This window comes from Miniopterus natalensis, chromosome 6 (assembly GCF_054644295.1).
Source record: "Miniopterus natalensis isolate mMinNat1 chromosome 6, mMinNat1.hap1, whole genome shotgun sequence".
In the NCBI taxonomy this organism is placed as follows: Eukaryota; Metazoa; Chordata; class Mammalia; order Chiroptera; family Miniopteridae; genus Miniopterus; species Miniopterus natalensis.
This window is the reverse complement of record NC_142086.1, coordinates 90,215,220-90,229,617: the sequence shown is the minus strand read 5'-3', so window position 1 is coordinate 90,229,617 and position 14,398 is coordinate 90,215,220. Positions and strand designations below refer to the sequence as shown.

General features: G+C 48.1%; 1 protein-coding gene across 1 annotated transcript in view; it reads right to left on the bottom strand.

Annotated features, from left to right (window-relative positions):
• The window catches only part of SYNJ1 (synaptojanin 1), a 64,750-nt gene that overhangs the window by 12,818 nt on the left and 37,534 nt on the right, over positions 1-14,398 (bottom strand). The window contains exons 13-22 of the mRNA XM_087818482.1: positions 13,919-14,110; positions 13,206-13,290; positions 10,446-10,586; positions 10,075-10,267; positions 9,657-9,815; positions 8,711-8,867; positions 7,847-7,964; positions 7,538-7,750; positions 4,782-4,860; positions 2,366-2,528 (exon numbers count right to left, since the gene is read on the bottom strand). Of these exons, the coding sequence (XP_087674608.1) occupies positions 2,366-2,528; positions 4,782-4,860; positions 7,538-7,750; positions 7,847-7,964; positions 8,711-8,867; positions 9,657-9,815; positions 10,075-10,267; positions 10,446-10,586; positions 13,206-13,290; positions 13,919-14,110 (1,500 nt within the window). The remainder of the gene's footprint in view (positions 1-2,365; positions 2,529-4,781; positions 4,861-7,537; positions 7,751-7,846; positions 7,965-8,710; positions 8,868-9,656; positions 9,816-10,074; positions 10,268-10,445; positions 10,587-13,205; positions 13,291-13,918; positions 14,111-14,398) is intronic.

The window sequence follows — 14,398 nt, the reverse complement described above, 5'->3', positions numbered from 1 at the left end:
TCCCCGTCTCCCCAGTTTTCCTCCTTGTTTGACGTCACCAGGACTCAGGCCGGATTCCTGCACATTTGGCCCCCAGTCCGAGTCTGCTTCTCGGCACCTGCCCTCAGTCCCCGGTTCTGCACCTCTGCCCACCACCCCTGCTGCACTGGTCCTCCGTCACCTGCACACGGGCCACCGTCTGCTCTCACAGCTGCACACGGGCTGCTGAGAGCCTGCTGGAGAAACCACACGCCCCTCAGGACGGCGGCCACATCCAATATGCGGGGTCCAGCCTGGCAGCTCCGCAATTTTCTGGCTGGCTCTCCCCAGACTCCTGCTCAGGAGCTTTATCCCAAACCTTTTCAACTCTGAAACGGTGGGGGGCCCCATTCCTGGAGGTCACCTGACTCTCACACGTCACAGGGAACACAGGAGTCTTGAGATGGGGACCCCTTTCAACAACGGCCCTAAGTGGAGTCTGACAGCTGTCCTTGTGGGTGGAGCAACGGGCTCTGCCGCCCGTCTGGGGGACCTGCCCTGTCACTCCCGCTGCCCTTTCCCAGTGGCCTCGGCCTCCACAGCCCTTCCCATCAGCACCCAGCAGTCTCTCGTGCCTCCCATTTAAACAGCACCCCCAGACCCCCATTTCCCAGGGGCAGCTGCCCTCTTCTCTCCCCCTTCTAAGCCAAACTCCTTTAAAGGGTTGCCTACAGACACTGCACATCCACCCCTCCGTCCGCACCTCAGTTCACCCCCATCTGGCTCCTCACTCTACTGAGTGGCTCCTGTGAAGCCACCAGCAGCCTCCTTCTGTGCTACCGAATTCAGAGGGCAAGCTGCTCTCCTCATCTGAGACACGGGACACAGACTCTCCATCTCTGTTACCCTTTCTTTCCTTCATTTTTAAGCCACTACATTCTCTTAGCTCTGACATTTCTAGTGGTTCCTTCTCGGTTTCCTTTCACGGGCAGCCCTCTTTGGCCTTTGCTTGAAGTCTGTTTCTCTGTTTCAATCAGGGCCTGTTCTCTCCATCTCTATAAAGCCCTGCGGCCCAGGCGATGAACACCTGTGGTCTAACTGCCCTCAGAGCTGCCTGTGAGCCCACATCAGACCCCACAGACCCCCCAAATTCAACATGTTCAAGCTACATTCTCCTCCACCCGCCGGCCCCGCCCGCCTCCTCCCCATGCTCCTCGCCAGCGCACCTGCACGTCCGCCTGAGACCTGCCCCAGGCCCTGCTCAGTCCTTCCTCCTGGGCCACCTCCCCCACCCTCTTTCACCTCTCGTTCTGTCTTCAGATTCTCAGTTTAAATTTCTACTCCTCTGGGATCCCTTCCCAGCTTCCCAGACCTAAGGGAGGGACCCTCCTGGAACCCGCAGTAGGCCTACTCCTGACGGATGTCACCTGACTGTAACTGCCTGCTCCCTGTGACACCCACTGGGCTGTGAGTTCTCAGAGGGCAAGGATGACATCTGCTGACCTTCCAGCACCCAGCATGCACCTGGCACATGAAGGGCGCTGTGTGGACTGAGCAAACCAAGGGAGAGAGAAATGTTAAAGCTGGAGGTAACCTTGTAAAGTGTTTAGCTCTTAAACTCGTTACCTGGATGCACAGGGTACTACAATATGAGGTAATGTCATTTTATAAACAAAAGCATTTGAATGGAAAATATGCTAGAATATGCATACAGCACCAGAAAATCAGTCATTTCTTAATCATGTCTAAGGAAGATATTATACCCAGATAACCCGTCCCATATCCTAAACCCGAAGTGGCTACATCTATACGGGTTGGCTCCGTTTTAGAATCGTTTTTGATGATTCTGAAATGTATCCCCTTTTGTAGCGGTTGCCCTGAGCTCCTGTCCACTGTTAGGACACCCACTCTGAACTTCTGCTTTTCTACCTTTACTGCAAACAGTGGGACCAAACCACCCACCAACTTGTGCCCTGGCTGGTTTGACTCAGAGGTTAGCACGTCAGCCTGCAGACTGAAGAGTCCCGGGTTCGATTCCTGCCAAGGGCACATACCTCAGTTGCAGGATTGATCCCTGCCCTGTCAGGGAGTGTGCAGGAGGCAACCAATCGATGTGTCTCCCTCTCGCTCTCCCTTCCACTCTGAAAAGAAAATATCCTCAGGTGAGGATTTTAAAAAAATTTAAAAAAACACACACCAAACTTGTGCTCCTATTACACAAGGACCTAAACTAACACCTGTAAGGATCTTCACCTTTGAATGACAGCGGCCAATGCATTTACAATCAAAATAAACACAGTACAATGCACAACAAAACCTGGTACTGCTGTGTCACCAGAAGAGACAAGGATGGGCGTGGAGGCTGAGGGGAGGGACATGCATCTAGAAGCACGTTCAATCAACAAACCTTCCAGGTCAAAATCCGCGGCCACCTCCGCATCTTCACCCAGGAGGGTGGAGCTTGTGGACGAGGGCAACGGCACGTTAATTTTCTCTAAACTCATTTCTTCTTCCAAAGTTTTGATCCAGTCGGGACTTTTTAAAGTAATACTTATAATCCGGCCCAATAACTAGTTGAGTAAAAGATAAAAGATGACAATTCATTGGCATGAAAATGAACTATTACGGAATAAAGTGACTGCCTTGCCTACTCAGGCTTAATTTAGACCAATTCAACATACCTGCTTCACATATGCTGAATTTAACTAGTTTAAACGCCCCCTCTCCTTCAGAAGCCTGTTGCTAAATCTACGGTCGTCTCTTCCAAGACGCTGAGTCAGCTTTCTCTGCGGCAGCCAGCATCTCCCCTCAAGCAGATTAAGTTCACTGACAACTCAGCTACATAATTTTACACTTCCTTTGATTCTGACCCACAGATTAAGTGGCTGTTCCTGTATGAGGCAGCCACAGAGGAGGCAGTAGCAAATCTTTAAAACGGTTCTCCTGTTTTTGGACTGCCAAGCTTGGACTAACGGTCTTGGAAACTGCCACACTGCAAAAGCAGTTTCAGCGTCTCAAAGGCCAGAAGAATGCTGAGAGAATTTAAGACCATTTTAAATCCTCACAGGAGTGACTCAGAGGCTGGAAACATAACAACTGTCACTTGTGAAAGGGCACTTATTGCTCCGCGATTTTGAGTGCTTGCAGACGGAAGTAGAACCTAAAACACCAACATGTTATATCCAATTACACCATCCTACTGATGTGTTAAAATATTGTCAAAAACTTGTAGGCAGCCGCCAGGTCCTTGGTTAAAAATGACTGGACACTAGAAGGATGTTCTCACTTACCACCTACACTCACAAAATGAATTTTCTTTCTGAAACGGAAGCTCTCTCCTACACAGTTCAACTTCCTGCATTTGACAAGTTTCTGGAGTGTAACCATCATGAGCTTCCAAATGAACCGTGTGGCTGTGACCAGCACGCTGTGAGGACAGCTGCCACCCCTGCGCCTCGGTCTTCCTCAGCTCAAAGGACAATTGAGACTAGACTCCCTGGGAGGCACAGTGTACACAGGGCTCTCTAGAATGTTTAATAATGAAAAGTTGCAAACAATCTAGATGTCTATTAGTAGGAGTTTGGTTAAATAAATTTATATATGTATCTATATAACAACGCTAAAGCAGCCATTAAAAACGACATATTTGTTCATATAGAAAGATGTTTATGAGTCTCAAGAGGCAGTGAGAAAACAGTATAACATGGCCCCATGCGTGCTTGTGCACGTATGTATGTGTACACACATATATCTCATTTGTATTTATGTATATGTGTATATGTAATATACATAGTGTGTGATATGAAGGTTGAGGGCCATTATTCCATAACGGTAGGGTCTCAAGTCTCATTATTTCTTTCTTTACATTTTTCTGGATTTCTTGACTTGCTTTTGCATGAGTGTATTACAATCATATTAAGACACTACAAAAATCTATTTCAAAAGCAATATGTGCATGGAAATTTTCTCCAAGGAAGTGGAAGTAATATAGCCGAAAGGAAGCTCAGAGAAATCCTTTGGAGTTGCCGCCGTTGGAGAAATCAGGCTTGGACTTTAGTCCATCCTATCTAGTGGCCATTTACTTAGACATTTAGGATTTGTCCAAAAGCACTCAGAAGAAATGGAGACACAGCACTCTATAGAAGCAAAAGTCTCCCAGACCACTGGCAGATTTCCCCCACAATGACATTTCAGACCACAGAGTAGGACTATCTCCACTAAGTAAAAGTTTCTAAAGCGCCTCAATGAGATGGATTTATTATTTTTAATTTTCCAATTACACCTGACATTCAGTAGTATATTAGTTTCAGGTGTACCACATAGTGATTAGACATTTATATGCCTTGCGAAGCGATCACCCCGCTGAGTCCAGTCCCCACCTGACACCACACACAGTTATTACAATATTACCAACTACACTCTCTGCGGGAATTATTTTACTTATGCTTGAGAATAATGACTACCTTCCTCCCTCATTTTCTTGTAAGTAAAGCATTTTCTTCATTTGACAGAAATATTTTCTACTATATAGATGAGCCAAAATATCTATTCAAATAATTTTTAAAAATTTTATACAAAAATCATTAAAATAAAATTAGGTGGTAAACATGCTTTCTTCTTCATCTCTATCAATGGTTAATTTCTCCAGGGAACAACCAAAATAATCCTGAACCAGTCAGAAACCTCGTCTAAATAGTAACATACAGTTCTCCATAAGGTCTTTCATCCTCTGGAACTGGAAACACATTTAGATAACTTTGCTCCATGTATAACCCTCAGACACTTAATCACAGAGAATTCAGAATCAACAAGGGCCACCTCACCTCTTTACCATCCAGGCTTAGAACACTCAAGGCAGAACTGCCCTCCAAAAATGTAACCCACATCTTATCTTCTACAAACCTTCAAGAGAGAGAAACAAACAATAAAAATAATTAATACCTTAGACATAACTAGCCCAGTGACTAGTCTGGTGATTCCTGATTAGCAGGGGCCTGTGGAGGCTGGGAAATAAAAAAACTAGAGCGAGCGCAGCAGGGCCAGGTGGCCTGCAGGGGGCGCTCTCCCAAGAGCACCCCAATTGCAGTCTTTCAGTACCAGGCCACAGAACAGCCGGCCAGAAGGCCGGGGCCTGCGGACCACCACCAGGACGTCCCCCCTGCGCTTCCCACCCTCCACTTCATCGACGGAAAAGGGGCCGGAGGTTAAGTGGCTCGTTCAAAGTGACCTTACAAGGCAAGAAAGTCACAGGACTAGCGCCCGAGTCTCCTGAACCCACAGGCCAGCACGAGTATTTCTGCTGCCTCATGACCGCCCTGAAGCAAACCCCTCTGACCGAGAAAGAAGATCGGGGTGTTCATTAAACCCCCTGCCTGTCCGTCCCCTCAGACCTCCCCCAGGGACCGCACGTGAACGGTCCTTGTCACTTACTGTCTGGAGACTTCAATGGCCTTTGCTATGATTCTAGTTTATAACTTTGAAATAAGAAACCCCACAAGTAAAAAATAAAGAGGACGTTAGGGTAAGTTCTGAAGAAGACGGCCACTGACGTAACAACGTTATCACGCAAACAAGAATGGAACAAATTACAACGTCACCCGCCTTAGTTACAGAGACAGATGAGCTGAACTGCTCCCACCTGCACAGCTCACGCTCGGAAACCCCTGCAGATTCTCCAAAGATGAGAGAAAACACACACAGGTACAGACACTCCGCCTAGGACGCGAGCGCGTGCGTTCCAGGCATTACGCGGGAAAGGCTAAAAGCGAAGGCGCGCAGACAGCAGCTGCTACGTCCAGTTGGAATCCACGGCCCGGAGGAGATCTCGGCCACCGCTCGAACACGGGCAGTCCTCTGGCACCAGGGCGCGACGCTGCAGGGTCGAGACCCCTTTTCCCTAACATCAGGGAGGCCTTTCAAACTGGCGCGCTCCTCCCCCGCTACGCGGGGCTGCCCTCCCGCCCCGGTGCCGCCCAGCCGTGAGGTGCTCCCTGCCGGTGGCCCCCAAGCACCCGTGGCCCCGTGGGGGCGAAGTCGCGGCCTGTCCTTCACTTCTAACTTTTACAGAGATTCTGGTTCTAATATCCCTGGATGTATGTAGGTCCTTTTAGAAGCTGTATTTTCTTCCCCTTTCCACTCACTAGAGTAAAAGCTTCTAGATTTTCCCCCCAATTGAGATAAATATCTACGTGCATCCAAATCTGTGCCACCCTCACGTCCAGGGCACCCCGTCACACGTAAGGGAGCTGTGACCCCAGCACTGCCCGTGGCTGTCTTGCTCTAGACCAGAAGGTCTTCCTGGTGACAGGAGTCCTTTCCTGTTACCTCCAGTGTCTTTTTCCTCTTGCAACTGGGTTGTTTAAAGGTGTAACACGCAGCACATTCCAGGCGGGAGGCACCCGCGCTTTACGTCAGGACAACGCCTTGCTTTGTCACCAGTACTTTTCCTGATGACCACGAGCACTCTGGGGAAAGCTTTGGCTCCAATACGTTCCTTAGAGACTGGCTGAGATGCACAGGCCCTTGACGTGGGTCGGTCATTCAGGGACACTTTGGAGTCTTCCAGCCAGTGCAGACTTCACACATGCTCACAGGACACTGCTCTCTGCCCCCCACAGCCCACAGGACGCTCCGGTCCTTTGGCATTCCTGCCTTGGCCAAGCCTACCGTCAGCTGTAAACTCCAAGATCTCACTGTGTACCTCCTCAAGCCTGAAGATTTTCAGAAACATTTTTGTTTTATTTTAAAGCTTTAGGGTAGATCTTTGTCAAAAGATTTGAGGGAAGTCTAAACACGATGTTTTCTACTTGCTCGTTTGCTCCCTGAAGGTCTCCAGGCTTCTTAGGCCTGCTTCTCAGACCACCTCACTCTGTGAGCTGGTGCGTTCAGGATCCAGGGGAGCCCCTGCACACGCGGATCTTCCCACCAGGTTACAAACAGGCGCCGAGTCTCCCTGTCTCCTGTGCCTCCCACAGAACCTAACAGAGGCGTGGCCACCCAACACCTATGAAACGCGTCAACAAGCAGACGGACGGCGCAGTTTAGCAGCACCTGTCCCTGGGCTCTCACAACGGCTGCACGCCCAGGAGAGAGCGTTTTCTAAACAAGAAGGAGGCCGTGGTTCTGCAAAGGGCAGGCGGCTGAGTCAGCAATGGAACCAGGACTAAAATTCAATGAGTTAAAATTACTTAAAACATAAAAGTTCTTAAACTGAGGAGGGGGGAAAAAAATCCACTTTACTCTGACTCTCCTTGAAAAAATAAAACAGCAATTACATCTTCATGCGACACAGGGCTCGTCTTATATCGCATGGGGATCGTGAGCGACCACATCCAAATGCGCACGTGTTTGGTCATCAACTGTCCATATAAGTTCACTACTCGACTTTAAATTTCCTAAGGAGAAATTTCAGTTTTAAAACCTATGAGCTCTTTCAATAACATCTCTGTAGCATAATTTTCCTACAGTCTGGGGATAAAAATACTCATATACTATTCAAACACTAAACGACGTAATTTCTAACAGAGAAAACATGATTCATGAATCACGAGCTGCTTCTGAATGACACACGTTTACTCACCTTATGAGAATTACTTCACCAAAACCTGCAAACTGCTGCAGCAGAGCATCGATCAGAGTGTCGTCGAAGAAGTTTCCCTGCTCAGAGCTCCTAAGTGAGACCAGCACCGTGCCATCCGGGGGGCCCTGCTCGGCAATGACTTCCTTATAGACGCTCTGCCTCTCCTCGGCCTCCACTTCGAATATATCTATGTCTATCAGGGCAACGACGGGCCTGGAGGCGTGAGGAAGACAGCGGGTTAGAAACGCCCCGGGAGAGATGTGGCTCAGGATGAGTTTCAAGCCCCCTGGAAACACCGAGGCTGTAAACCTGTGGTCGGAGGTCTTCAGCTCCGCTCGCCCGTAGTGCAGCAGGGTGCCGGGAGTCCACGTGTAGAGGATTTTGCTTCCGTCTTGGAAACTAGCATTTAGAAGATCTAAGTCTTCAGCTGCAGCGGAAATAAAACAACACGAGAGAAGCACATGAGCACGACAGGCCCCAGGAGCACGGGAGAGCCTCTGCTCCAGGGGCTGCCGCCAGCTGAGGCTGGGACGCCGGACACACTTGCCCACGGGCAGGAGGTCGGGACACCTTCAGGTTAGAAAGGTTTTCTGGTGAAGTGACCATGTTATGTTCACTTAGCAAAAATTAAGACGTGGCTTTACCCCTGAGCCTACTCAAAGCCTGTGGCCACACAGGATTTCATGAGTGATCCATCAGAGGAGTGCAGCTCCTGATCTGCAGGCCACCCGCTTCGTGTAAAACCTCAACTAGCAGCCAACTGAAATGTCAGGTTTTCTTCTCTTTCTATGAAAAAGAGTCACTTAAATAGACGGAAAAATTAAATACGTTATTAAAAGCAGGTCTGGGAATATTTTTAAAATCTGTTTTATATTTAAATTTCATTTCTTCTACCCTATGTAACCGTTGTTAAAAAAAAAAAAAAGGGTAAAAGGGGGTCAAAAATATGGTGGCAGAAGAAGATCCGAGTTTGGGCAGTGGAGGCGCCATGTAGCACACAGGCCGCACTCACAGAACGTGCCCCGGGACCCGCGTGACCTTGACCAACGTCAGCCCAACACACTAATCAGAGAAACGAGCAAACAAAACAAGACAGCGAGGAGGCGGAAATCAGCCTCCAGCAGCCCCCGAGCGCCGCCCCCGCGACCCCGACCCGGGAGGCTGCGTCCCCACCTGACCGGTCGAAAGGCCACTTCCTCCTCCTCCAGAGGACGCGGTCGGTCCACGCGGGGGTGCGGCACTTTTCGCTGGTGTCATAGTCTTCAGAAAACAAATCATATTTATATGTCGGAGCAAAGGTTACTTTTCCTTCTAAAAATCCTCTAAAAATCTACAATAAACATATATACAAAGTAGGTTATTTATGTGCAGAGCAAGCTGCTTAAAAGCAAAAGCTGATTTCACTGAGGTGGTCGTGCACTAAGTGTGTGGTGCTGACGCTCACAGAGCCTGTGGGCACCTGAAAGCATGTCCACCTGAGGGGACAGAGCTGAGGGAAGGGACCTGAAACGCGGCCTTTCCCGCCCCTGGCCCGCCCCCTGCATAAGGGGATTTCGCCCACCCCCGGGCTGTAAGACACGGGCAGGGACTCCACTGATCTGATTTTCAGCTGAGGGCGTGGGCCCAACGAGGTCAAGTGGTGCCCGAGGGTTCGAATTTACATCTACGACCACGGAGGCACCACAGCAAGTGGCCACCTTCGCCTCTACTCTGAAAAAATTTTTACATAACTCTTCCAAAATGCTGTGGTTATAAGTTTTAAGAAATAAGTTTCAAAATGTAGATGATGTAAGAAATGAGAGAAGAGACACATAAAGCACATTACCACAGGATCTTAAAGTAAAAAACAGTAGCCCTGAGGACAAAGATTCTAAATTCACTATTACTGGGGGGGAAAAAGTATATTCTTCTACTTAAAAGTTAATCTTACAGAGACATGTTTTTCTTCCTGGGAATTAACATGGGTTTTCCTTTCCTTCCCCTCCCCTTTTTTAAAGGAAAGGTAATTCTGTATCCGTTAGAGTCTAGACATACATTTATTAAGTATAAAGAGACCCCAGTGTGTTGCGCAGGCATGACCCCCTCCGAGCCCCGCGGGCGCCTCCGCGTGTGACTGTACCTGCCCGGCATTTTTCTGGCTGATCAGCTGGTCTCCGGCTATGAGAGAGTCCCAGTTCTGCTGTCTGATCAGCTCTTTAACCTCCTCATTAGGGAGGTCAATCCGGTAGTTGAAATCACCACACCAAAACACGTAATCATGGGAAAACAGCATCCTGCCCTGGAAGCAGGGAGATGGAATTGTAAATTCAGAACAATTTTTAAAATGTTTACAGCTATTCCTTTGCCTCAGATAGGCCTGCCATCCCCAGCCACACTCCACTTGTTCAACCCAATAGTAAAATCACAGGAACTATCTACTTAGGTGAACGCTGCTGCTGTTTCCAGGAACTACTTAAATCCAAAAACTGGTCCAGAACTCGGGGCACACTGACACAGCTGCAAAGCTTCCTCGCGGGGAGCCCGCAGCAGGAGCTCACCATGGGGAAGCTCAGCTTCCGCACGATTTCCACAAAGTCCTCGTTCCGCTCCTTGACCTGGGACTGCCCCGCGGCGAAGTGGCTGCAGACGAAGCAGAGGCTGGTCGTGTGGAACAGCATGCGGATGGCCACCGCCCCCTTGTTGCCGGCCGCGCCCCCCATTCCTGTCTTCACCGTGTCCACTGCGACATCCCTTCAACACAAAGAGCCGGGGTCAGAGACGGAACTCCGCAGGTGCCGGGCGGAAGGCGTCAGGAGCGCGCGGTCCACGGCCGGGCAGCCGCGCCCACGCGCAGCAACGGGGCAAGGCCGTCACACTCCCACGGGCAACTCCGCAACGGAAAACGCCCCGGCGCACGAGAAGCACTGACCGGATGAAAGGGGCGTGCTGGGGCCTGATGAAGACGAACAGGCAGACGCCCACCAGCTGCTCCGAGGCCAGCAGCACGTACTTGTTGTCCCGGGAGATGGTCTTCTGGAGCTCCACGGCCCACAGCTTCTGATTGGTGGTGCTGCCGGCACAGAGCAAAAGGACAGACAAAGGAGCCTGTTTTATAGGACAGCCGTCCATTACACTTGATAATTTACATGCTCAAGTTTAACCAGGCTCCCGGGAGTCATGAGGTCTAACCCAGCAGTGACATCTTTAGGCAGGACGGCACCTTGTCTCCCTTAAAAAGGAAAACCCATGCCCGGCCGGCGTGGCTCAGTGGTTGAGCATCGACCCAGGATCCAGGACATTCAAGTGCGATGCCCGGTCAGGGCACATGCCCCGGCTGCGGGCTCGATCCCCAGTAGGGGTGTGCAGGAGGCGGCCATGAATGACTCGCATCACTGACGTTTCTCTCTCTCCCTCTCCCTTCCTCTCTCTGAAATCAATAAAAACATATTTTAAAATAAATAAAAATTTAAAAAATAAAAAGGAAAAACCAAAATTTAGCCAGAAGAACATCCCATTTCAGAATCTAACCTACTACTCATTTACAGAGAAACGGAAGCCGGCTTACTGTAAACGAGCACCCACCGCGTGAGCCCCAAGCCTGGGCGCCTTACTGCTCCGCGAGCATTCAGTAGGGTAACAGAGAAGCGCAGGCTCCAGATCCATTCTCCCCCTTTCTTATTTTTCTGGCTTATAACTAATACTTTAAAAAACTCATTATAGAAAAATTTAGATATACACAGAAGAGACAATCATAAAATAAACCACCATTCACACCTACTACCCAGCTTCTATAATTATCCACATTTGCCAATCTTTTTATCTCTATCCCCTCACTTTTTTGGGGGGGGGGTAGCAGAGGTAAGCCTGGAATATTTTAAACCAAATCTAAGCCCGATGTCATTTACCCTGAAATACCACAGTGCACGTCTCCCATGTAAGGGGACATGTCCATTTTCCGTCACCACACTTCCTATGATAATTCCTTAGCAGGATCAAATACTCAGCCCATGTCTGAAGTTCCCTAATTATAAAAAAGATGTCTTCTTACAGTTGGTATCTTTAAAATAGGGTCCAAACAAGGCCACGCTTTGATACCATACGGTTTCAGCCCATAATTTTATTCTGAAAGTCTTTTAAAATGTCATCAAAGATGGGCAACTGCTCAACCTTAAAAGCCGGCATACTTGGTTAAAATAAAGCACTTACGCTTTGGGTTTCACTCAAACAGTCCTTGTAATGAGGCTTCGGAACAGCAGTTCTCAAAGTGTGGTCTGGAAACATCCCTGGGTTCCCCCAAACCCATGAGCTCAAAACCGTTTTCCTAACACTACGAAGACACCCTTTGCCGTTTTCACTGTGCTGACTGGTATTTGCATCGTGGTGCAACGAGTCACAACGCTGGAGCCCTGGCATGAACCCAGGCACCAGGTGCTTAGGGTTCACCACTGTCCTCACTGCCCTGCACCCGCGGCTTACAGATCCCGTTTCGCCTAAGACCGCCCTCGACATGGCAGCAAATGCTGACCGACCAACGCCGGGTCCCGAGTCCCTCTAACGCTGAGTGACAAGTGGGAAACACACAAGAAGCGCCAGCGCTGCACACTGACCTGTGCAGGTCGATTCTCAGAAAAGCGCTTGACAGTGTGAAAGATGAATTGTCACTTTTTTCATGGAAAACAACTTTTACTTGAAAGAACTAATTGCAGACAGACTGGTTATTCAGACTTAGGTTATTTAGCAAACACTTTTTCAACCAACCCTATCTTTTTAAGGGAAACAACCAATAGTATGCATTCCCAATGATGAAATAAGTTTTTAAGCAAAAATGAGAATTTTGGAAAACCTGTATCTGCTACTGTGATCGTAACAGCTTCCAAAGAGCTTGCAGATGAGATCGGTGACGACAGCAGCCAACAGGATGGTCCATATTGGGTAAGGAACCGTGTCAACATCTGGAAGATCTACACACCTCAGCGAACTACTATTTCCCAAATGAGTAATATGCAATGTTTCAAAACCACACATGAGTAAAAGACAGGTGAATAAAAACTAATACCTGCACAAGAAGTTCACGGATCTGGCTTTAGATTCCGTATTGCAACTAAACTTGAAGAAACTACTCTACTGGTTGAGTTTTGGTGCAATCTCAGAGATGTAGTTCTCTGAAAAGGCTATTAAAATATTTCCATTTCCAACTACATACTTATGTAATTTTCTTCATATACTTCAACCAAAACAACATATTACAACCCTCATGCACAAGTTCACATGAAAGGCCAGCTAACTTAAGATGTTAAGGAGATTTGTAAAACTACGAAGCAATCCCATCCTTCTCTGTAAATTTTTGTTTAGGAAAATAGTTACTTTTCAGGGAAAAAAAAATATGTTCTTTATGTTAACACATAATGGGTTTATTATTGTTACTTTTAAATGAATTAAATGTTTTAAATTTTCCGTTTTTAATTTCTAACATGATACCAAAAGCTTTAACCCACATAAACAAAAGTTCTCTAAGATTTTCAGTATTTTTAAGTGTAGAAAAGATCCCGACACCCAAGTTTGAAAAATGGTATTTCACAGTCTAAAGGACATTCACATACATTATCGCAATCTCTCTGTGTAGCAGCTGCTAGTCATCTGCCCCCCGCCCGTCACCGGGGGGCTCCCGTGGGCGGCCTCGCGGGCGTACCTGGCGTTCACAATGTTCCCAGCGTTCAGCTCCACCATTTCTTCAAAGCCAATTGCAAATATGTCCGTCGGTTTACTTCTTTTCTCTACAATCAACATCCGAGAAAGACGATCACAATGTGGCCTCAGCCGATAGCACCCCTGAGTCTCCCACCCCCCAACACAAAGGTCAACCCCAGATCTTATAACAATCCATGTTTGTGTTTCAGTTTAACCAAATTCAGACTGAAAGCAAAACCCACGAGTGGGACGTTACTTTAAATTTACTTTCTACTGAGGGGCCCCGTTTGCTTCCTTAAGACTGTTATTCTAGAAGGTCCCCAAGTCCTTTCAGAAACCACTCTGAGAGCGCCTGCCCGAGTTCACCCCACGGACAGCGGGGAACAGCCGTCACAGGCCGGCGTGGACCAGCGCTGGAGGGAAAGGTCCCCAGAAGGGGCACTGGCAAGAAAGTGGCTGGGACACCAGCACAGATTCCAGGGAACTGTTGGGGGAGATTTTTCACATTCAAGTTCGAAAACCACAGGCCTGACCTTCTGTGCTACGTAGAAATAAAAACCTAGAAATAAAAAGACGGAAGTTTTGATGATCTGATCTGTAAAAACGCTGGCCCTCAAAGCTTCTTACAAAGCGGTGCTTGCTGTGAGGGGCCATCGCTTTCCAGCTTACGCACCAGTCAGGCCTGCTCGTTACACCCGCCCCACCAAAGCCAACCTTGGAACTCCTGGACGCCAGCTAACTTGGGCGCGTCAAGAAGCCAGTCGGTGAGAGTCTGATTCTTAAAAGCTATGCTGCGAAACTGTTTCCCACCATTCACGTTCCAGGTTCCGACACATACTCGGATTTTCTTGGGCTTTGAATACTTGTAGAAATTCTCACACATGCTCTTCAGTACTTTAGAAGAGGCTAATCAGAAACAAAACACAACAGAATTTTAACTGCATTAAAATGATTGTTAAAATGGATTTTCATCACCGAGAAATGACGTCAGGAAAGTACAACAATCAAAGCACAAACCACCATAAGACACATGCGGAGGCACAGAGAGCGGCCTTGCACACAAAGTCCAGCACGGAGCAATTAACAAAATTTTAAAAATCAGCCACATAAATACAATAACCAAAGTAAGAAAAGCTATCACGAAATTACGGTAGCAACACAAAACATGCAGAACGAACAGCTCTGTTTCAATAA